Below are 24,888 nucleotides of genomic sequence, written 5' to 3' on the forward strand. Positions count from 1 at the left end.
TGATGGGAGTTGAGAGCAGCATAGCATTAGGGCAGCTAGCAAATCAATAGCGTCTGCAGACGAATAGGATTTTTACATTACAGTTCCATTGCAGTCAATGTGTAGCATGTGAAATTTCTCATATCCAGGATTACTTTTCTTTTTAGATATTTTTCTCTTCATATACTTTATGGGGGCAGTGTAAAAAACATTTTGCTCTGGTTGTTTTTTTATTGTGTCCGTTTTTGAGTGAGACAGCATCCACACTGCTTGGAGACAGATTACCATGCTGGGTTTGGATGTATGTGAGTTTGGCAGCCAGCTCCTGGAACTTATGTGGTTGACAGTATGCTACAAAGGTGAGGCAAGAGTTTTTAAATTACTGTTCTGTGCTGTTAAAATTTCAAACCCAGAAGCCCATCCTTTGTTTGAAGAGCTATACCGTGGATTTCCTGTAAGAGCAAAGCCTGCACTCTTCACTGCTGACTGAGCAGATTCTCCTTAATGCCTCTGTTAAATATTCCAGTTCTTTTCACATTTCTGATCAGATGGCTTATTAATTTAGCCCTTGGCGTAAAGTTGTATTATACCAATGTTACTTTGTGATGTAATGTGCTATATATATGTGTAAATTAACATTGGTAAACCACACCCATATGCATCTTGCAGAGGAGAAATAACTTTCTGTTTCTCAGCATTACATCCAATATTTGAGATAATACTTCTTTATGTATTGAATAAGGCTCAAGAAATATATCTGGTGACCAGCTACAGTCATGTGATGGGTTACTATGATGACAGCTCAAGAATTATGCTTAATCCCAATTCCATTTACTTTAGTCAAGCTCGATATTTCTAACTCTGTGTGTATCTGTGAAAACAAAACTACTGAATTTTATGAGAGTCCTTTTTTCTTAGCAGTTTGAAATCTGATCCATTTAGAACCTTGTTTAACCTATCAGATTCACTTAAGACAAAAAGCTATGTTTTGAAACCTAATGATAATCTTGAATACTGAAAATTCTTATGTCATGGCTTTCTCCAACTGAACCAAGCTGATTGGCGATTGCACTCACATTACCTGGGGCATGTGAAGTCTCTGGAACATAAAATATCACCATGATGCAGTTGTAATGAAGTAGTTTAACAATGAGAAGTATTTTTCATCAGTAATGTAGATTTATACTTAAAGGTGATAATGTTTGTTGTAAGCTACCAAAGGAAATGATGCAACAAGACATTTGAGGTACAACATTATAGCTGCATGTCCCTCCAAAAGTGTCTATTCTGATTAACATATGGTGCAGTTTAAGGCAGGGCTATCACATGTGTAGCTACAGGCTTTCAGTGTGTCGATTTCATGGTTGGAACAATGAGGGTTAAATCACAGGAACACAAAATTGTCACAGTGCAAAAGAAGACTATTCAGTCCATCATTTTGAGGATTCAATAGGAAAATTAATCTGCAAGTTAACTCCTCAAAATTATTATTCCTAGGCTGTGAATTCTGCACCATTTTGTTTTCTAACTGTTCAGTTATAAGAATACGGTTGTCTTAAAAGTGATGCCCCATTTGCTGCTGTTGATTCTGAGGCACTATTCACTTTGTTTCAAATCAGAATCTAAGTTAGAATTTAAACATTGTAACACTCTGTTTATCCTGCTTAACTGAAATCTTAGTATTGCACCCGATAAGAGATATCTCTGCTCACACGGCCTGGGTAAAGCTTCTCCCAATGTTTGCATTATCTGAGTATTTCAGCTAATTGTAGGTGAATTTAAAATGTCTATCAGAGATCTACGTAGACCCTTAATCAGCTGGCTGCAGTGTGAATGTGTTGAACTAATGCTTCATGTGTGGTCTGAAACTTGCCCCCTCACATTTTGTTTCACACTGGATTCAAGTCTTTACTGTGGCTGCTTTACTCTGCTCCTCAGATTGTAGGCAAAATTAAATCTGTTTTAAAGTCTGAGGGAGCAATACACTTTTCAGTGTTTTCCACATCTCAGTATTTTGATAACAATAACTTCTCTCTTGGAAAATAATCAATGCTTTTACAAAGGAAAGATAATTGGGAATGCTATCACTGGGATTATTCCCTGCAGAGACACAGAGAAGAAAGAGAACACTCAAAGAGAGATTCAATTACCTTCCTTATAACTCCTCTTATGTTGGAATTATGCAGTGCATAAGTCGATTTGACAGAAGAAAATACTTGCATTTATATAGTACCTTTCAAAACCACCATGTGTCCCAAAGGACTTTGCAGCTGTGAAGTAATCTTTTGTGAAGTGTAATTACATTGTAATATAGGAAATACAAAAGTTAAATTGTGTACAGCAAGGTCCTGTCATGAACAGAACTGATATCTTCCTTGGGCATGATTAGTATGTTTGTATGTAAGAAGGGTTTTCTTAATATCAGAGTGTGGATCCCAATTAAAATCATTATAATTTTAACAATTGTAATTATCTCAGTCTCTTTTGTTACAGACCTATAGTTTCTTAGATGGTTTTGAAGCTTGACAGATGAAGTCAGGGCCTTGAAAGATTCCCACCAGGTTCCCAGATGTTTTATAGTCAGGAGAGGTTGAGGAGAGTAAGTGAAAACAGTTGACCCAGTTCAACCAATTTCTCCTCATAGGACAGTCCTGCGATCCCCTGCATCAACCCAGTGAACCTCTGTTGTGCTCTCCCTAAGACAAGTAAATCCTTTCTTAGGAAGACTGAAACTCCTTGAAATATTTTAGATGTGGTCTCACCAAGGTCCTACATAATTGCAGTAAGACATTCCTTCTGAACTCAAATCCTCTTGCAATGAAAGCCAATATATCATCTTCCTTTTTAATTGTTGACTGCACATACCTGTCCATTTTCATTGCCTGTTGTACAAGGACACCCAGATCCCTTAGCATATCCACATCTTTCAATATACCACCATTTAAATAATACCCTTAAATAAAATACAAGCTACTGCTTTTCACACTGAAGTATATAACTTCACAATTACTTGCATTATACTGCCTCTGCCATGTGCTTGCCCACTCACTCAACTTGGCTGAATCACCTTGAAGCCCTTTGCATCCTTCTCACAACTCACATCAAACCATAGCCCCCCCCCACCCCCACCCCCACCCCCACCCCTTGTGTCACCAGCAAACTTGGAGATGTTTCCATATTTTGTTTCCATATCCAGGTCATTTAACAGTCATAAATATCCAAGCACTGATCCTTGCACCATCCCACTAGTCATTGGCTGCCACTCAGAAAAAGATCCATTTGTTCACAATCTCCATTTCCTGTCTGTTAACCAATTCTTGATCTATCCCAATTTATTCTACACAATCCTATGACCTTTAATTTTGCTCACAAATCTCTTATGAAGGACCATATTAAAAACTTTCTGAAAATCCAAATACACCCCATCCACTGGTTCTCGGTGATCTATTCTGCTAGTTACATTCTCAAAAAAACTCTAGTAGATTTGTTAAGCATGATTTCTCTTTCATAAGCCCCTACTAGCTTTTTCTCATCCCATTAATGTTTTCCGAATTTTCTGTTGTTATGTCTTTTATAATAGATTGTAGCTTTTCCACTACATGTTAAGACCATAAGACCATAAGACATAGGAGTGGAAGTAAAGCCATTCGGCCCATCGAGTCCACTCCGCCATTCAATCATGGCTGATGCGCATTTCAGCTCCACATACCAGCGTTCTCCCCGTAGCCCTTAATTCCTCTAGACAACAAGAATCTATCAATCTCGGCCTTGAAGACATTTAGCGTCCCGGCTTCCACTGCACTCCGTGGCAATGAATTCCACAGGCCCACCACTCTCTGGCTGAAGAAATGTCTCCGCATTTCTGTTCTGAAATGACCCCCTCTAATTCTAAGGCTGTGTCCACAGGTCCTAGTCTCCTCGTCTAACGGAAACAATTTCCTAGCATCCACCTTTTCCAAGCCATGTATTATTTTGTACGTCTCTATTAAGTCTCCCCTTAATCTTGTAAACTCCAACGAATACAATCCCAGTATCCTCAGCCGTTCCTCATATGTTAGACCTGTCATTCCAGGGATCATCCGTGTGAATCTCCACTGGACACGTTCCAGTGCCAGTATGTCCTTCCTGAGGTGTGGGGACCAAAACTGGACACAGTACTCCAAATGGGGCCTAACCAGAGCTTTATAAAGTCTTAGTAGTACATCTCTGCTTTTATATTCCAACCGTCTTGAGATAAGAGACAACATTGCATTCGCTTTCTTAATCACGGACTCAACCTGCATGTTTACCTTTAGAGAATCCTCGACTAGCACTCCCAGATCCCTTTGTGCTTTGGCTTTATTAATTTTCTCACCATTTAGAAAGTTGTGCTAACTGATCTGTAATGTCTGTGTGTTTTCTCTTTCCCATTTTAAATAGTGGATTTACATTTGCCATTCTCCAATCTGTATGACCTGAACAATCCTCCTTTGTCCTACTGCCTTTATTACGGACTGGGTGATGCCCATTGACCGGTTCCCCATTGTCTATCCCTTCCCCTCAGCTATCCTGAAACAGACAGGTGCTTAAATCTTTACTCCTTTAAATATTCCACCTCTCCCTTAACACATATAATTGGCCCATTGTAGAGGAGGATGTGACTCCAGCCATCTCTACCCTGCTTTGGTACACTAAAATTGACACACCATCTGATGTTGTCATTTTCAGGCCCCCACCACCACCTCAATATGCATCTTTCAGGGGAGGGAGCACAAAGAAATTTGACCCTAGCTAACTAACATGATGCAATAAGCAAATTCAGATTCCCATGGGTGCTGTCTGAAGTATCAGGTCTGTCAAGGGAATGGAAACACATCTGGTTTTCTCTTTTGTGAAGTGCAAAATACAGGCAACTGCCTGGGTTTTCTCTGTAGTCAGTGACAGAGACATCAGAGGAGGCAAAATTACTTGTAAAAAGAGTCATTAATGACATTTTATTTAAATAAAATAAAAGGATTTGATAATCTATGACCCATAATATTGCAAGAAACAAATTCACAGTAGGCATAATTATTTCTGTTCCTAACAGTGCATCACTGACTTAAAATGAACTTGTATTTTATGCTGCATGGGAGTATTGTTGTTTTCTCAGTTAGGGACACTCTGTTTAAGAAATATAAATTTGTTCAACTAGAAAATGGTATTCTCCAAAGCAAAGAGACCATTAGTAACAGTGTTGATTGCTTTGCATTGCATCGCTGGAACCTTGCAATGGCTATAATGGTGTTATAGAAATGTTAAGTTGTTAATGATGTAAAGCTGAAATCATCACTTAAAAATCTGAAGCATCCGCCTAATGTAACAGGACGACATAGAGACAGATTTCTAGTGTTTTTTTAAAATTACTGTTTATGTTTCTGTCCATTAATAAGATATATAACTTTCACACCATTGATTAACATTAGTTTCTTCAAACATCTTTCCTCACACTTTCCTGGGAGTGTGATTCTGTTGTTCCAATATTGTTAAATGTCAAACATGTTATCAATGGGGTGCAGCCCAAAACAAGAAATAGTCCCTTTTACACTTTGTAAATCAAGGCAGCAAAGTGCTATTTCTCATGTTTTGCTTCCTCAAGATGAATTTTACCTGCAATCAATTGTATTTAATTGCATTCTTCAGTCTTCAGAGCTTGCATCATTGAATATTAGGTCTTAGTGAATGATACAACATACAGAGTATATCTAAATCACCTTGACATTATGCACCCATTCATCCAATGCTCTATTGAACATCTTTTGGCCCACAAAAATGGCCACACCTGCAACATTCATAAGCAAATATCCTCAAATTAGGCTTATTTGGAAGGTATCTTATGTGACCAGAGTTCTAGACACAGAGGGAAGAAAGCTTTTTTTATGGTGTTTTGCTGCAAAATTTGTTTTTTTTTCTTTTTTGCTTCATTTAATGCATGTTTATGGCTTAAGTATGATTCATGTTAAAAATTGAAAAGTCTCCCAGATGACCAGGTCCTAAGTATGCTGTGCCGAATGTGTATACTTAGAGGATGTGATACCTTGCTAGTCTTTGATTGTTGCTGTTAAGATATGAGACCATTAGATATAGGAGCAGAAGTAGACCATTCAGTCTATCAAGTCTACTTTGCCATTCAATGAGATCATGGCTGGGTGGATAAACCTCACTTTCCTGACCTTTACACATAATTCTTGCTTCTCTTAGGGATTAAACAGCAACTTTTAATGTAGCTGTATTTTAATAAAGTTGTGATGATACGTGGTCATAAACTCAAAAGAAGTGCATTGTGGGCTCATTTTATAATTTAACTCTGGGGTGCATCCACTGAAGAAGGTCCAGTCCTTTTTGCTATTCATGTCACACGCAAATGTTCAATTGCAACATTTAAAAGGCATCTGGATGGGTATATTAATAGGAAGGGTTTGGAAGGATATGGGCCAGGTGCTGGCAGGTGGGATTAGATTGGGTTGGAATATCTGGTCAGCATGGACGAGTTGGACCGAGTCCTGTTGTACACAGTGACTCTCTAAAGGTATTTCTCTGCAACTCTGTATTTGCAAACAAAATAATTTGTCAAATATTCCTAGGAACATGAATAACAATACTTCAGCATGATTTGTTACTTTAATGTATTACAATGCTTGGCCTACTTTTTGTATTTCCAGCTTTTAATGTGTCGCTGAGCCATCGAGACATTTGTGCTAATGTAGGACACAGGATCAATTGTAGGACCTCCATTCAGAAATCAAACCTCCATTAGTATAAGCTGCACCCAGAGTCTGGTTTAAGGAAGCTGAATCATCACAATTGCAGCAAAGTACTACTGATAGTCAGACTTGGAAACATTAAGTAATTACAATGTTGAGTGAGCAGCCAACCAAACATGGAAAGTTCAGACTTTCTTTTGGAGAAAATGTGATGTAAGAAATTAATTTAAGTAAAAAACACAGGCTAACACAGCACATTTCATGACCTCAGGATGTAACGCTTTACAGACAATGATGTACCTTTGAAGTCATAGCCACCTTGTAATGTGGGAAACATGGTGCTTAATGCCCACAAAGTGTGGTGAATAAATGGCCACATCATCTGCTATTTGAGAGAGAGAATTGTTGGCCAGAATGCCTGGCAAAGCTTATGCTCTTTTTCCATTCACGATGAGGGATATCTTGTGTGTACCTGAGAAAGGGGATAGAAACTTATAACATTTCACCTGAACCACAGCAGTGCTGTATTCGTGCAGAACTGCACCAAAGTGCTAGCCTGAATTACGGACTTGTACCCAAAATATTACAATCTCTTACCTGTGAGTTTGAAGACTGGGGAGTTTGTAAAATGCAATGTCTGGACTGCATGAGATCTATTTGCTCTATCCAGTCTCCTATATAGCTGTGGTTATGTTGGGCATCCTTGTACTTGTTAAAGCCCTTAAGTGGCCAGTTAATTATCATTTAAGGCCAGCTATTGATGGGTAGCCTGGCAGCTTTCACTGCACAGAATGGCATTGGGCAGGAGAGCAGACCAGCTTTAGGGATCCTCTGTGCCCATCCTACAAGGTCATACCTCCTCTTTCATTTTCCTCCGATCTCTTAAATCTAGCCTCCCACTTCATCCACCCCACCTCATTGGGACTGACACTCAGGCCTTGCTAATATGCCAGATTTACCTAAAACTCCAGGATCCATAACTCCCTCTTCTTATTGTCCCAGCATAGGTCACTGCTTGTAATTCTCATGCTGGGACTACAGAGCTGCTGGCCAATTGGATTGTCTGTGAGCTCTCTCTGAGGGAGAAGCACTCCCCATAAAGTAGAGAAGGGGAGGAATGTTTAAGCCTTAGGCAAAGAATGTCCTATTGAGTGTTAAATGGCTGAGGAGCAGTTACACTCAATGGGGATGTGTTCTTCATCAACTCTTCGAGGGATATGAAACTAAGCCATCAGAAAAAAACAGCCCATGCCAGGAGTGAAACTTGAACACAACAATATTTGACTCCAAATGAGCCAAAATAAATACCTGAAGGGCACTTCCAACATGGGCAAGCAGATTGGATGGTGTGAGGGTGAGGACAATGCTGTGCTTCAATGTTCAACCTCATTCCTACATACCAAGATTACCAACTGAATATGGGGCAGACTGTAAGGTGAAGCCAGACCTTTGCAGATACCTGAACCTCTGCTTCAATCTTCCTGTGGCATGATCCAGAATCTTCCTGATGGTTCCTTCGATTTGAGATAACCTGCATAACTTGGGTGCAGTGAGGTTGTAGACAGATGTTATAAGTCACTTATGATGGCTGCAAAATCTAGCTTGTAACAGATAATAACTTAGAGAAGCCAATCAGTAGTCAAACCAATGTTTCATAAATTGACATTTCTTGGCATCAAAGCATTACATAATATCGAACATAAGATTAGTTAATTTTACAGAATTATTTACTCTTGTGTGTCTTTCATGCGTGAGTGCTGATGAAATGCAGTTTCAGGACTCTGATGAGGTCAGTTGAGATCATCCTGTTGCACTTGGTCTGATGACTGAACAATAGCTGCCTGTCAGGAAAGGCAAAATCTGCTAAAAATCCTACATCACATTGTCTTTTGCCACTAAGGAAGGCTGACATCTGGTCACAATTAGTGTTGCCATTGACTTCAGTTCTCAGTTAGTTTTTCCCACTTGTTGTAATTGATATTGAGGGCTTTCATATCATTATTTGACAGCATTCTTGAAGCAGAGCCTTCAGCCCCTGCAGAGTCTCTTGCCATAGGCTACCTTCTTATATAGAGTTATAGAGATATACAGCACAGAAACAGACCCTTCACTCCAACTCATCCATGTTGACCAGAAATACTAAATAAATGTAGTCCCATTTGCCAGGACTTGGCTTATATCCCTCTAAACCCTTCCTATTCCTGTACCCATCCAGATGCCTTTTAAATGTCGTAATTGTACCAGCCTCAACCACTTCCTCTGGCAGCTCATTCCATACATGCACCACCCTCTGTGTGAAAAGTTGCCATTTAGGTCCTTTTAGATCTTTCCCCTCTCAATCTAAACCTATGTTGTATAGTTTTTGACTCACCCACCCCAGGGAAAATACCCTATCCATGCCCCTCACGATTTTATAAACCACTAAAAGGTCACTTTCAGCCTCTGATCCTCCAGGAAAAATAGCCTCCAGTCTATTCAACCTCTCCCTGTAGCTCAAACCCTCTAACCTTAGCAACATCCTAGTAAACCATTTCTGAACCCTTTCATAACTCTTTATAATGTATCTGTGGTGATATAGCCATCTTCTGCCCTGTGCACATTCCCAAGTCAACAAAGCCTTCTTTGCTTGATGAATATTAGCATGCCTGTTTGTACTAGAAAGGGCTGGTTCATTGGTGAGTCCAGTATGATATCAATGATGTGTGGTAGGTACTGGAGATAGAAGTCAATGAGCTTTTGCTTTTGGTAGCTATAAGCTGCTATTCAGAGACAAAAATATTCTCTGTTTGATTCTATAACGTGCTAATGTAATCTCTAAAAATGCAATATTTCTCTCAGCACCATTCAACGAACAAATCCAAACACTTTAGTATCAAATCAATACAGCAGAGTGCAAACTTAGTTCATATTAATAAACATAAGTTTCATAACATTCATGCTGTTTTTCTTGTGCAAGTAACTTCTTATTTTATGACTGTGCAGTCAACATCACTTGTCTCCTCCATCAAATTTCACAGCATTGTATTAAATGCACCCTGAAACTGCAAATCATATCCCTTTCTGATAGACTGCATTTATCCCGAAACCCAAACACCAAGATTGGAGGGATTCTGTAGTGTGGGTACAGCAGTCGAAAAAGATGTTGTGAAACTTGAAAGGGTTCAGAAAAGATTTACAAGGATATTGTCAGGGTTGGAGGATCTGAGCTACAGGGAGAGGCTGAACAGGCTGGGACTGTTTTCCCTGGAGCGTCAGAGGCTGAGGGGTGACCTTATAGAGGTTTACAAAATTATGAGGGGCATGGATAGGATAAATAGACAAAGTCTTTTCCCTGGGGTCGGGAGTCCAGAACTAGAGGGCATAGGTTTAGGGTGAGAGGGGAAAGATGTAAAAGAGACCTAAGGGGCAAGTTTTTCACGCAGAGGGTGGTACGTATATGGAATGAGCTGCCAGAGGATGTGGTGGAGGCTGGTACAATTGCAACATTTAAGAGGCATTTGGATGTGTATATGAATAGGAAGGATTTGGAGGGATATGGCCCGGGTGCTGGCAGGTGGGACTAGATCGGGTTGGGATAGCTGGTCGGCATGGACGAGTTGGACCAAAGTGTCTGTTTCCATGCTGTACATCTCTATGACTCTAATTGATTTTATAGGTACAATACACAGTACAGACTTAAACTTCCACATAGTTTGCACTTGCACCTAATTATTTTCTACCATGCTTCACCAGTGGTTCTGGCATTTAGTCCAAACATTAACCATCGTGCCAAGGTTGGAAATACATGATTGGATCCTGGCAATGATAGATAGCTTCCTGCTACCACACCATCAATACCTTCTGAAACCCAACTATTAAACTAGTAGCAGACATTGGTGGGAGAGTGATTGAGACTAATGAATTCTACCTCACCCCGATTCTTATCACAAGGGGAAAATTAAAATAACTGATCATTTGAGAATTTGCACCTTTGTGCAAAAAGGGCTATTTTACCATTTTGCAGAGTTAAAGTAGAATTAATTTGCCTCTTATCACTTTTTTTGTTCCTTTAGTTTGGAGATCTGCACTGATCTGCAATGAGGTAACCTATGTCTAACCTCAAACTAGTAAAGTGCTTGAGATAACATAAACCCAAATGTTCATGAGGTTTAAGGTATTCTCAACTATTTGCACACAATTATATGTTAAAATTAAAGTTTCTTACAGATGATATTGACATTATGTATTTGGAATTTTCAATTCAGTTGATAAAATCCAACTATAGAACTGAAAGCTAACACAATAAATCGGTGTGCTTTTTCTCTAAGATATTTTGGCAGAAAAGGATCCAGAGCTGTATCCTGTCGAAGAGGATGCCTTGGTTGACTCAAGCTACAGAGCACCGGCACAGAAAACACTGAAAGAAATTCAGGAGATGGACAATGATGATGAGAGTTTGAATAAGTACAAACATACTCTTCTTGGCCGTGGTCCTCTAGATATAGGTTAGTGTCTGGTTGATATTTGTGTACACAGTTATATGACAGTCAAAGGGTCAACACTCCTATTTCCTATCTATGAATAATAGTTGAAGTAATAGTTTGAATTCTTTCTAAATCTTTAATTAATTTCTTGAAATGCTAATTACACTGTTATGCAAATTAAATGCTTAGACGAGTTGCCTCCCAATTAGCAAAAGTAATGGGAGGCTTGCATTAAAAGTTATGGAGCAGACAGGAAAGGGAAACATGAAGTAAACTGAATGAACTAATTAAAATAATACATACACTCAGATAAAAATATAACTAGAAACTTGGATTTAATTGCAGAAATTTCTGGAAATATAAGATCTGAAAAGAGAAAAGATTGCTTCTGCTGTTTTCAATGGTTTGATTAATCTGTGTTAATTGTTATTATGCTCCTAGCTGATGTTTGTAATTGTTAATTGCCTCTCTGATCTGTGTACCTGTACTTGATTGATTGAACCTATGGGTGAAACAAGAGAGCTAATTATGCAGAGAAGCTTCCATTGAAAGATCTGAGTTCTGGATGAGACCATGTGTATAGGAAATCATATAATTTCTGAGACGCTAAAAGTATTCGAAATAAATCTGTTCTGATCCAGACCTGGAATCGTCACTGCATTAATCTTACATCTAAGATTTAAGGCAACCTGGTGAATAGGTAACAGCTCCATATTTTTGCTGGATTCATTTCATTTGGAATTATCAAAAGTATCTGAATGTCAGGGATCCTTCCTGCCAATCTGCAGACCTTCTCCCCACATACAGTGTCTCCCAAACGTCTGGTTTAATCTTCAGTTGAAAATTTGTTGGATTGTCACATTTTCTTTTTACTGTAGCCGGGTCATCTGTGTCTAATGAATTGGGATGGACAGTGGTGGTGAAGGGCTATCAAGACCAATTTTAAGATTTTGAGTGGAAAGTTTGGGGAAGGGTAAGAGAGCAGGGAGAGAGGTATAGGGGCCATGATTCATGATAAGAAAAAAGAAACCAGAAGCTATGTACAACCTTCCATCCTACCTCTTCCCACCTCCTCAGTTGTCATAACTGAGTTGCAGAAAGAATGGGATAGAATTGAACAGCCTCCGTAACTTTGGTGGAAGATTCATGAAAATCCTAAGTCTGGCCCCAAGATTTCTTTTGGCAGTTTGGAGAACAACGGGAAAAATTCATCCCATGAAGTGGTTAATTACTGTTAAATACAGAAAGCCTTTTGTGACATTTATCCAGACTTTGAAGGTGTTTGTTTCAGATCTCCCACTGCTGACAGTTGTAGTTGTATCATCACAATGGCCCCCCCTCACACCCATCCTAAATGGGGTGCAGGGTGATATATTCCCCCATTAATTGGCGGCCCCTGCCCCTAGAGGGAATTGAAAGTCAGCCCAATGATCAGGTTTTGTATGTCATAATGAGACTTGTACAGCAATTTGCTGCATCTCTGTTGATTGTCATGGCTGTTTGTTACAATTAATCAATGAGGGAAATTGAAGTGTGCTTCTTAAACTGTTTGGACATGTATGTGGCACGGTGGCTCAGTTGTTAACACTGCTGCCTCACAGTGCCAAGGACCTGAGTTCAATTTCACCCTTGGGTGATTGTTCGTGTGGAGTTTGCACATCCCTCCATTTCTGCGTGTTTTTCCTTCAGGTGCTCTGGCTTTTTCTCACAGTCCAAAGATGTTCAGGTTGGATGGATAGGCTATGGGAAATTACCTGTAGCATCCAGAGATGTGAAAGCTATGGTAAATGTAGGGTATGGGGCAGGAATGGAGGTTGGGTTGGGGTGGGATACTCTTCAGAGGGTAGGTCTGGACTCAATGGATTAAATAGCCTGTTTCCACATGGTAAGGATTCTGTGATTATGATGTGGGTAGATGATGGAGCCCACTGAGAACTATAAAACAATTAACATGCAAATTAATTTGAAATTTCTTGTCAAGTTGCCAAGTATGAAATAATCTCTATCCAGTTTGGAGATCACAAGATGAAACTTTCACAATGTGAAATCTCCCCAGGCTTTGAATGAGGTGGGCTATGGCAAGAAATTTAATAGTATTGTATAAGATGGCAAGAGAGAAATCAACAAGTCACATTTTCGAATTAAATCCCAGATATTGAGACTCACAAATGAGCGGTGAGAATCCTATTAAATGAGATTATCACTTATTATCACCCTCATTACCACCTAAGGCTCATCTCTTTAATAGGCAGGCTCTCATTTCTCCAGTTGCCAGATAAGAAAAAGATGCCAAGTGTTCCTGCCAATGAAGGCCAGAGTGGGTAGCTAAAACTCCAGCTCTTGCTTCTCTGGACCTTTAGCTTGGATACACGACAGCAACATCGTCGAGCCCAGATTATTGGCAGAGACCTCACACACACCTTACATCTATGGATGCTGGAAACTGACACAAGCCATTACAATATGTTTCTGTCATTCGCTGTGCACTTCAGAGCACAAGGACACCTCTCATTGAAATACACTTATACGGACAATACAGAGGGGCAGGCACACAGCTCATGAATCAAACTCACCTCAGACTGCTTGCTTGCTCTTTTAGTGCTTACTCTTTTGCACTTACCGGGTTGCTTATGACACCCCTGCCTTGTGTTGTATTTCAATGCTTCCCCCCTTGGCTGCACTTTAAAGGCTCACAATATTTCTGACATACCGTGCAGTTTAGTGCAGATACAAGATGGGAAGGTAGATCATGGGAGGGGTAGGGGTCATGTGAGAGTGTCATCCACTGTAGGCAGTAAGCACCCGAGCTTCTATGGGAAGACTGTATGATATATTTTTTTTGCTATGCCTGGAGCTTGAGGTATGAAGTAGGCAGATGCAAACTGAGATAGACTTCTTTTGTGGTGACTTGGGGAAGTGTAAAGCCAATAGACTTGAGGGAAAGGCCACCAAGAAAGCGATATTTACACTTGGGGATTCACAAGGCAGAGACATGGAGCATGAGACTCACTGTTTGAAGAGGGACCACTGCTGCCTTCCATTGTGCTTCAAGTACCAAGGGCACAATGAAGATATAAATGGCAGCAACTGCACATGGAGTGGATGGGCAAAGTACTTTATTCCGTGATGGAGGGGACTTTAGCTTCAAGCAAAGTGAGTCCCTTCAAAGGGCAACATATCTGCCTTACACTGAAGCTGAAAGACACTTGGAGCTGAGTTGCCAAAGTAGGAATCAACTGCCGTTTACCCATTGTCTGCACATGGAACAGCAACTGCTGTCATCCCAACTGGGAGCACTGACTAATATAGCACTGACTAACAGGTAGACTAACATACAGCATGTAACATGCTGTAATCATGGCTAGACAGGGACTCACAAACACAGTTGGAGGTGGAAAGTGAGCATACATTTACAAAAGTGGAAACTTATTTACATTGATGTCTCTCAGGTGTGACCTCAGAAGGTTTTCTTTCTTTCCCTCCGACTGTGTCTCAGTGCATTCCCGTGTTCTGTAGCGAGGGTGGAGGGAGACTGATTTACAGTGAAGTACATTTACTTTGGAGATTTGGTGATCCTATGGGTGTTTTTGTTTAATGTGCTGAGTGTCTCCTGTCCCTGTCCTTGACCTGAAGCCCCATCAGAGCTGTGGGTGGCAGGCAGGAAGAGGTGGAGGGACTTCCAGTGTGTCTGGGAGGAGGTGTCTGGGCGTGGGGCTGATGTTAGCGCTGTAAATGGTTCCTTCTCTGGCTCGATGCCTGCTGTCCTACTTGTGGGGAAAAAGCACCTGGTGTGAAGTCCTGGTCCCTCATCCCCTCATTGCCTTGCTGTTAGTGCTGAGCACTAATGGCTGCATGTGTATCAATCATTCTCTGAGATTTCTGGACCTGGCTTCCATGCAACTGCCAACCTTTAGATGGAGGAAGTGGATGGCCTCATGCCTGAGGCAGTGGGATCCCAATAACAATGCTACAGCCTTTGTGTCAGTTTGCCCAGTGTCTCTGACAAACCTGCCCGTTTTTCCTGTGCCTGACTATGTAATTGTATGAAGTCCCTGATAAACCAACAGTATGAGGTCGTGCCCTACTAATGACTGAACAGGTCTCTGGTCTCCAGCAGTCTTCTGAGTGCCAGTGACCTGGGTCTTTTCTCCTTCCAACTGCAGTCATGGCAATCAATGCTCGCCAGCATGTTGTCTTGACTCTAATCTAGAAAAGATACTTACCGAGATGTCAGTATCTGAGCTGATGAAGGATGGTGAAGACAGCTTTTCTAGTACTTCCTCTAAGGCCTCTCTGTTCTCTTAGAGGTAGATAAGGGGATATCCTGCAGGGGTCCTCTTGTCTCCAGCCAAGCTGCTGTCAAAAGAGCAAAAGCACCATGACCAGGGATTATACATCTTGGCATGTTAATAAGAAATTCACAGTGGCAATAGTGGGAGAATGGTACAACAATGACTCCCAATTCTTCTTTCTTGGTTTCTGAAACATGGACGTGTCTGCATCTCAATGGGACTGGTCTTGATCTTTACGTCCAGGCCCAAACTCTCCTTGTAATGGGTGAAGAGACGAATATTTCGTCCCTCCTCATCCATTCTAGCTTTCTCTCCACCATTATGGGCCATTTTCTCCTGCAATGAGAGAAAGGAAAGGACTGAGTGAAGTGAAAGTGAATGGCATTCCTAGTGCTGATGCAGCTCGTAGAAGGGTGGGGAGCTGTTTGGGTAAGTGAGTAGGCAGCACAGAGGCCCTGCAGGGTTGGTGGTGTCAGGGTTGAGGAGAGTGTCAGCGAGTGAGGAAAGCTGCTGCAGGCAATAGTAAGAGTGGTAGAGCATGAATGTAGGTGGGAAAGAAGTAAACAAAGATAAAGGAAGTATGGTATAGCACAGAGAAGAGTGTAGCACTTAGCCAGTGGAGCAGTGAAGGTTATTGACTTACTTCCTACACTGGTAGATATTTTTCCAGATGGTTGTGACCATACTGACCTGGGTGCCGACTTCAGATCAGATTGGCAATGCCTGGCCTTTACTGCCAGTCCTGGGGAAGAGGTCAGCCCTTCTCTGCACCACTTTATCACCAGGATGTCGAGGTGCCTGTCCACAACATGTGACACTGTCTTCAGGATAATTCACAGGGACTGTGCAGGGTAGACCCGGACTGATTTTATGGCACCGGCACCAGGGATGCTGGAATATCCTAGCAGCACCAAGTACTTCTGGCTATATTTTGTGGGAGAATTGGGCTAACATCGGACAGGAGGAGAACCACAGGGGCCTGGTATATTAGGGTCGTTCTGTTATAACGTGCATTTTGTCAATGCAAATTCGGTGTAATGCGATTGATGAATTGGGGATGCAGTTTCTACAGCGCGAACGTTTAAAACGTGTGTTGACTGTAATGCGATGTAATGTTTTTAAAGCGTGAGTTTTCTATAATGCAGGGTTGTGCAAGAACACAACCATCGTATTATAGAAGTACTGACTGGAGTTAATCACTAGGCTTCACACTGAGAAATGGTACATTAAACTCAACAAAAATGACACAACCAGAATATGGGAAGATTCAACCCTTTGTTTTGTTCTTTTATTAAGGTTTTACTCACTGATTTCTCTATATATTGTCAGTTTTTCTATAACACGATGGTGCAATCTCATGTTATAGAAAAAACGTGCTTTAGAAACAGCACTTAAAGTGTTGGTGATGTAATTGTGTTACAGCCAACACGTTTTAAAAGTTTGCCCTTTAGAAACAATGTCCCCAATTTGTCAATCGCGTTATAGCGCATTAATGTTAACGTAACGCATGTTATAGCGTTACGTTAGCAAATTTCATTTGCTTCTTTTGATCTACCATAACAGGTTTCATTGTGGGATCTGATTAGTCCAATATTACTATCAGTTGGGATCCTAACACTATTACTTTAGCCTCTTCCTCCACTGTGAAAACATGTAGAAGTGTTTCTGTAACAAATCTTCCATCTTATAGTCTCACCTGCACTCATCTTTAATAGGCCACATTCTCCTTCTCAATATATTTCAAATGTATACTACTCTTTCTCAACATATTACTTTAACTTTTGATGGTATCTCTGTCTTTTTAAGAATACTTCTGGTACTTCTTATTTCTTTATATTCCTTTATTGCTTTTTATAGCCTTTCTAACTCTGCTGGATTTGCACTTTCATAACCTTGACATTTGTGTAATATTCCTGAATACTTTTAATGGTAAAGAACCTTTAAGCCAGTGAAGCCTGCCTTTAGTTCAAGATGGCAACTTGATTAAAGATTTGAAGTGTGCGCTAGAAATGGTAGCCCTAAGGATCAAATCTCCCATTGACAAACCACCATTCATTAAAGATTGTGAATGTTGTTCTGTTATCTATGACATCAATTAACAACCCTTTCATTGAAACTTGGCAGATACGAACAGGAATAGGCTGTTCAACTCCTTGACCCTGCTCTACCATTCAATATGATCATAGCTGATCATTGAATTCAATAACTAATTCCACTGTCCTCCCATAGCCCTCAATCCATTTAGCCACAAGTAATATAGTATGCTTGCCTTCAATGGATGGGGTATTGAGTATAAGAGCTGGCAAGTCATCTTAAAATTGTACAAGACATTGGTTCAGCTGCATTTAGAATACTGTGTACAGTTCTGGTCGTCACATTACCAAAAGGATGTGGATGCTTTAGAGAAGGTACAGAGAAAGTTTACAAAGTTGTTGCCTGGTGTGGAAGGTGCCAGCTGTGAAGAGAGATTGAGTATGTTAGGTTTATTTTCATTTGAAAAAAGGAGATTGAGGGGGGACCCGATTGAGGTTTACAAAATCATGAAGGGTATAGACAGGGTGGATAGAGACAAGCTTTTTCACAGGATGAAGGATTCAATAATGAGAGGTCACGCTTTCAAGGTGAGACGTGGAAAGTTTAAGGGGGATACACGAGTCAAGTACTTCACACAGAGGGTGGTGGGCATTTGGAATGCGTTGCCAGCAGAGGTGGTAGAGGCAGGCACGGTAGATTCATTTAAGATGCATCTGGAAAGATGCATGAGTAGGTGGGGAGCAGAGGGATACAGATGCTTAGGAATTGGGCGACAGGTTTAGACAGTAGATTTGGATTGGCTCAGGCTGGAAGGGCCTAAGGGCCTGTTCCTGGGCTGTAAATGTTCTTTGTTCTTTGTATCTCCTTATTGAAAACATTTAATGGTTTGGCTTCAACCACTCTCTGTGGTAATGATTTCCAAAGGCTTCCAACTCTCTCGGAGAAGAGGTTTCTCCTCATCTCAATCCTAAGAGTCTTCCCATTTATCCTTTAACAATTATCCCTGATTTTGGACTCCCTTATTATAGGAAACATCTTTCCCTCATGAAACCTATCTAGTCCTGTTATAATTTTATAGGTTTCTATGCAATCCAGTGAATACAATCCTAACCGACACATTCTCTCCTCGTATGTCAGTCCGACCATCCCAGGAATCAATCTGGTAAACTTTTGCTGCATTTCGTCCAAAGTAAGAACATCTTTCCTTAGGATCCCCTCCAATGTCAGTACATTCTTCCTTAGATACCAGACCCAAACCTGCTCACAATATTCCAAATGCAGTCTAACCAGATTCTCAGCAGTACATTGCTGCTCCTGTATTCTAGTGCATTTGAATCGCATGCAAATATTGCATTAGCCTTCCTAATTGCCAACTGAACCTGCATGCTAACTTTAAAAGAATCTTGAACTAGGACTTCCAAATCCCTTTGTGCTTCTGACTTCTGAAATCTTTCCTCACTTAAAAAAGTCTCTATTCTTCTGACCAAAGTGCATAACCTCACCCTTTCCCATATTAAATTCCATCTGCCACTTCTTAGCCCACTCTCCTAGCATGTCCAAGTCATTTTGTAGCGTCCCCACTTCCACACCATTACTTGTTCCTTCACCTATCTTTGTGTCATCTGTAAATGTAACAACAATGCCCTCAGTTCCTTTGTCCAGATCATTAATGTGTAATGTGAATAGTTGTGGCACCAGCACTGACCCCTGTGGAATTCCACTTGTTACCAGTTGCCATCCTGAAAAAATACCCTTAATCTCTACTTTCTGTCTTCTGACAGTCAGCTAAACCTCTATCCATGCCAGTGCCTTGTCTCTAGCACTATGGGCTTTTATCTTATTTAGCAGCCTCCTGTGTGGCACCTTGTCAACGGCCTTCGAGGAATCCAAATAGATTACATCTACTGTCTCTCTTTTGTCTAACTTGCTAGCTACCTCCACAACGAACTCTAACAGATTCGTCAGGTGTAGCTGAGGGTTACGTTTTCACCCAGAGCTGCCAGAGGAAGTGGTGGAAGGGGCAGTATAATTAAAAGGCTTCTAGATGGCTATATAAATATGAAAGGTTTAGAGGGATATGGGCCATAAGCTGAAAATTGGGACCAGGTCAGATTAGAATGGGACTATGTCGACATGGATGAGTTGAACCGAAGGATCTGTTGCATGCTGTATGACTCTATAAGGAGAAACTAAAACTGTACAAAATATTCCAGGTGTGGCTTCACCAATGTCTTGTATAATTGCAGCATGACATACTTGTTCATGTATTTGAATCCTCTTGCTATGAAGGCCAGCATATAGTTTGCATTCTTTACTGCCTGCTGTACTGACATGCTTACTTTCAGTGAATGCTGCATGAGGACACACATGTTTCATTGAACATTTCACTCTCTCAACTTTCAAATAATAATCTGCCTTCTTATTTTTGCAACCAAAGTGGATAACTTTGCATGTATCCACATTATGCTGCATCTGCCATGCATTTGGCCACTCACTCAACCTGTCCAAATCATGAACCTTCCTCACAGTTCACCTTTTCATGCAGCTCTGTGCCATCTGCAAATTTTTTTGATGTTACATCCAGTTCCCTCATCTAAATCATGAACACACATTGTGAATAGCTGGGATCCCAGAACCGAGCCTGTTGTATCTCTCTAATGACTTCTTGCCATTCAGAAAAAGACCAATTTATTCCCACTGTTTGTTTCCTGTCTGCTACTAACATTCTATTCACCTCAATACATTACCCCCAACATATCTGCTTTAATTTTCCACATTAATCTCTTACTTTGGACTTTGGGAAAGTCTTCTGAAAGCGGAAATAAAGTTCATAATAAAGCAGTTACTAGTGGTGTGCCCCAGGGATCACAATTATTTATAATTCATATCAATGATTTGGAGTTGGGGCCCACGTGTATCGTGTCAAAATTTGCTGATGACATTAAGATAAATGGCAGAACAAAGTTTGCAGAGGACTGAGTAACTTTGCAGAGGAACATAGATACATTGAGTGAGTGGGCAAAGGTCTGGCAGATGGAATACAATGTTAGTAAATGTGAACTCATACATTTTGGTAGGAGTAACAGCAAAATGGATTATTATTTGAATGGTAAAAAGTTGCAGTATGCTGATTTGCACAGGGACATGGGTGTCCTTGTGCATGAATCATAGAAGGTTAGTCTGCAGGTACAACAAGTAATTAGGAAGGCAAATGGAATTTTGTTCTTCATTTTTAAAGGGATTGAGTTTAAAAGTAGAGAAGTAATGTTACAGATGTACAAGGTGCTGGTGAGGCCATACCTGGAGTTCTGCATACAGATTTGGTCTCCTTACTTAAGAAAGGATATACAGACACTGGACGGGGCGCAGAAGAGGTTGATTCCAGAGTTGAGAGGGTTTGCTATGAGGAGAGGCTGAGTAGATTCGGATTATATTCATTTGAATTCAGAAGAATGAGGGGAATCTTATAGAAACATATAAAATTATGAAGGGAATCGATAAAATAGAAATAGATAGGATGTTTCCACTAGGACGAGAGGGCATGGCCTCAAGATTAGAGGAAACAGGTTTAGAACTGAACTGAGAAGGAACTTCTTCACCCAGAGGGTTGTTATTCTTTAGAATTCCCTGCCCAGGGAAGTAGTTGACGCTACTACAGTAATCACTTTTAAAGCTGAGGTAAATATTTTTTTGAAACTTAAAGGAATTAAAACAAATGGTGAAAAAGCGGGTAAGTGGAGCCGAGTCCACAAACAGATTAGCCATGATCCTATTGAATGGCGGAGCAGGCTTGAAGGGCCGGCCAGCCTACTCAAGCTCCTAATTCTTATATTCTGCTCCTGATCAACTCCACTAGTTACATCCTTGAAGAATTCCAGTAAATATATCAAGCATGATTTCCCTTTTGTAATTCCTGCTGACTATGTCTAATTCTAACACTGTTTTCAAAATGGTCTGAAATAAAATCCTTGATCATGGAGACTAGCATGCTCTCCACTATAAACATCAGACTCACTGATTTCTCTCTACCTCACTTTTTAATTAGTGGGGTTAAATAAGCTAGTCTTCAATCTCTAGGAACTGTTCCAGAGTCTAATGAATCTTGGAAGATGACTGCCAATGCACTCACTCTTTCTAGGACCACCTCCTTTAGTGCTCTGGGATATAGTTGGTCAGGCCCTGAAATTTATTAGCATTCAATCCCATCAATTTCTCCATTACCATTTCTCTACTAATACAGATTTGCTTCAGTTTCTTCCTTTGTCTGAGCCTGACATTCCCATCATGTCCAGTCCATTATTCGTGTTCTCCTTTGTGAACGCAGAGGCAAAGTATGAATTTAGTTTGTCAATCATTTCTTTGTTCCTCATTATAAATTCCGCAGTTTCTGACTGTAAGAGGTCGACATTAGTTTTCATCAATCTTTTCTGTTTACATACCTATAGAAAGTATTACAGTCAGTTCTATGGTCGCTGCAAACTTACTCTCCCCTTCTTTAACAATCCTGTGATTCTTCTTTTCTGACTTCCAAACTGCTTCCAATCCTCAGATCTATTGTTATTTTCTTGCCAATTTGTATGCCTCTGTTTTACATCTAATACGATCTCTAGCTTCCCTCATAAGCCATGCTTTGACTACTGTTTTCTTTGTACTCTTCCAGCAGATAGAAATAAACAATGTTTTTAGCTCACCCATTCACTCTTTGAATGTTTGCCATTGCCTGTCCACTGTCAATCCTCCCTGTAACATTTTCTAATCCACCATAGTCAACTCATGTCTCGAACCATTGTGATTCCACTTTTAAGATTCAGTACTCAGCTGCATGTAAAGACCACTGACTTAAGCCTGTTCTGATGAATGTTTACCTCTTGCAGATCCCAAAACTCCCAACGTTCAAGTAACAAGTTTGACCCTGGTCAGTCCTACTGCACCTGAGCCCATTTTCATGGATCTAACAGGTAAAAATTTTTAGTTAAACTATGGACTTTGTATTCCACTAAGTGTTAGATTGACAACTGTTGAATTTAATATTGACATAAACAGTATTAATTTATAACAAAGCAGCATGTTGTATATCCCTTATCCTTATTTCATTGGCCATCGTGTAATGTGAATGTCAGAGTTAAATTACAGGTTAATCTTCGTGTTCATCCTTTTGACTCAATGAAATTATCATTATAATATGAAGATTCAAGACACCTTCTTGAATTTTCTGATGAGTAAAGGTACTTTTAAAATTTGGAGCTCAGGAAGCGCACACCCCAATTTGATGCCAGGTTGAATGGGTTGCAAAACCAACAAAAAAATCCATGAAGACAGCTAAACATTTTGCTTATGAAATCAAATGTTCTTCATTCAGAAGATTGTGAATCTTCGGAATTGTCTACCCCAGAGGATTGTGGTTGCTCCTGCTTTTAATATATTTATGACTGGAATAAATAGATTTTAATGTACTTATGGCTGGGATAAATAGAGTGTTTTTAGTCTTTTAGGGAATGAAGAGATACAGCGAATAGGCAGGTAAGTGGAGTTGACGCTGAAGATCAGTCATGATTGCATTGAATGAAGGAATGAAAACAATTCTCATCAACTCACTCTTCAAAGATTGCCTGTTATCTTGAGACAATGTCCCCACGTTCTAAATTTCCCAGTGGAGTAAACAATCTCGTAGAGTCTACTCTTCAGGCTCCTTCAAAATGTTGCATGTCACAATTAAAGACCATCAATCAAAACCCTTATTTCCCACATGACTCTCTGAGTCACGTGTTTAATTCCCTGATTCACTTGACCCTGTGCCAACTGGAGCATGGTTTAGGTAAAAAGAAAGATCACCTTTGAGGTTCTGTGCTTTAATTGAACCTCATGTCCTCAAACATACTCAGAAAAATATAATTTCTAGTTTGACCTATGCTGTTTGTTCCTTTGTGAACCATGACTGATGGATCCTTATCCTCAAAATCTGTATTTGGTTCCATTCATAAAGACATCTGCCCCAAATTTGTCCATTAGTTATTAATTTAGTTTGTTAATATGAGAGCATGTTATAGTCTCCAAGCCTGTATACAAAAGTACACTCAACAGCTACTACAGGTTAGAAAAAGATAGAAAAACTAGCACCTTCTTCCTCCTCTGAACCAAAATTTGTGACTTAGCACTCCATTCACAGGTATTTTAACTCTCCATCACTCTGTACTTCCTCACTTGTAATAAAAACTGTCTACTGTTATAGAGAGCTGATGTCTCACACCCTAGCTGCAACTTCTAAATTTGTTTTCTGCAACAATTATGGGTGGCATGGTGGCTCAGTGGTCAGCACTGCTGTCTCACAGTGCCAGGGTCCCAGGTTCAATTCTAGCCTTGGGTGGCTGTCTGTGTGGAGTTTGCAGGTTCTCCCGGGTCTGTGTGGGTTTCCTCTGGGTGCTCCAGTTTCCTCTCTCAGTCCAAAGATGTGCAGGCCAGGTGAAATGGCCATGCTAAATTGTCCATGGTGTTTGGGGCATTATTCAGAGGAGGATGGGTTACTCTTCAGAGGGTTGGTGTGGACTTGTTGGGCGAAGGGCCTGTTGCCACACTGTAGGGATTCTAATCTAATATCTATTTTAGCAACCACTTGCAGCTGATTGACAGATAACCATCACTGCCACCAACTCAGTTTCTTATGAACTTGCTCATTCCAAGTTCTAAATTGAAGTCTGGTTGTTAATCCAAATTACAGCTGGAGAAATACTTACCAGAGAGACCCCACCCACAACAATATTCTGATTTAGCACTCATTCATAAAGCATTTTCTCCTCGGATCACCTCGTGCTTCCTCACTCTTCTAAGCATCTAAAGTGTTGTATTTAAGTTAATGACTGAATGTTCTCATTGGAAAAAGGCTGTTACTGTAGGAAAGTTCCCTACTTTAAGAATGGAACAATTCAGAGGCTTGATCACAAAATCTAGATTGAAGCTGCAGTGCATTGTCATTCAAATGAGCCTTTAAATTGACCCTCAATCTAGCCCTTTGATGGATTTAAAAGATCCCATGGTATTATATTTAAAATAAGCAGGAAGTTCTCTCAAACCACCTGGTCAATATTTATTCCGGAATCAACATCACTAAAACAGATTAGCTGATCATTACCATATTACTGGTTATGCAAAAATCAGTTGCTATCTTTCCAGCAACAGTGACCGCACTTCAGGAGTAATTAGTTGGTTGTAAAGCACTTTGGGCTATTCTGATGGTTGTGCAAAACACCATTTAAATAAAAATTTATCATCTTTCTTTACAGTCTCTGACTTGGAACTTGCTTAGTCGCTAGCACGGGTTGAAAGAAAGATGATGTAATCTGTGCATGAAACTAGAACTGTCAGATTAAATGGCAATGAAGTGAACCTAGAGGTACAATGAAT

At 40.3% G+C, this 24,888-nt stretch overlaps 1 protein-coding gene across 1 annotated transcript in view; it reads left to right on the forward strand.

Moving 5' to 3' along the window:
* Nucleotides 1-24,888, forward strand: part of arhgdig (Rho GDP dissociation inhibitor gamma) — a 59,809-nt gene continuing 34,921 nt past the window's right edge. The window contains exons 1-3 of the mRNA XM_043711560.2: nt 1-338; nt 11,009-11,185; nt 22,365-22,448. Of these exons, the coding sequence (XP_043567495.2) occupies nt 266-338; nt 11,009-11,185; nt 22,365-22,448 (334 nt within the window). The 5' untranslated portion in view covers nt 1-265. The remainder of the gene's footprint in view (nt 339-11,008; nt 11,186-22,364; nt 22,449-24,888) is intronic.

Source organism: Chiloscyllium plagiosum, unplaced genomic scaffold (genome assembly GCF_037043375.1).
Source record: "Chiloscyllium plagiosum isolate Xiang-an unplaced genomic scaffold, Cpla_swu_hap1 HiC_scaffold_20, whole genome shotgun sequence".
Taxonomy (NCBI): Eukaryota; Metazoa; Chordata; class Chondrichthyes; order Orectolobiformes; family Hemiscylliidae; genus Chiloscyllium; species Chiloscyllium plagiosum.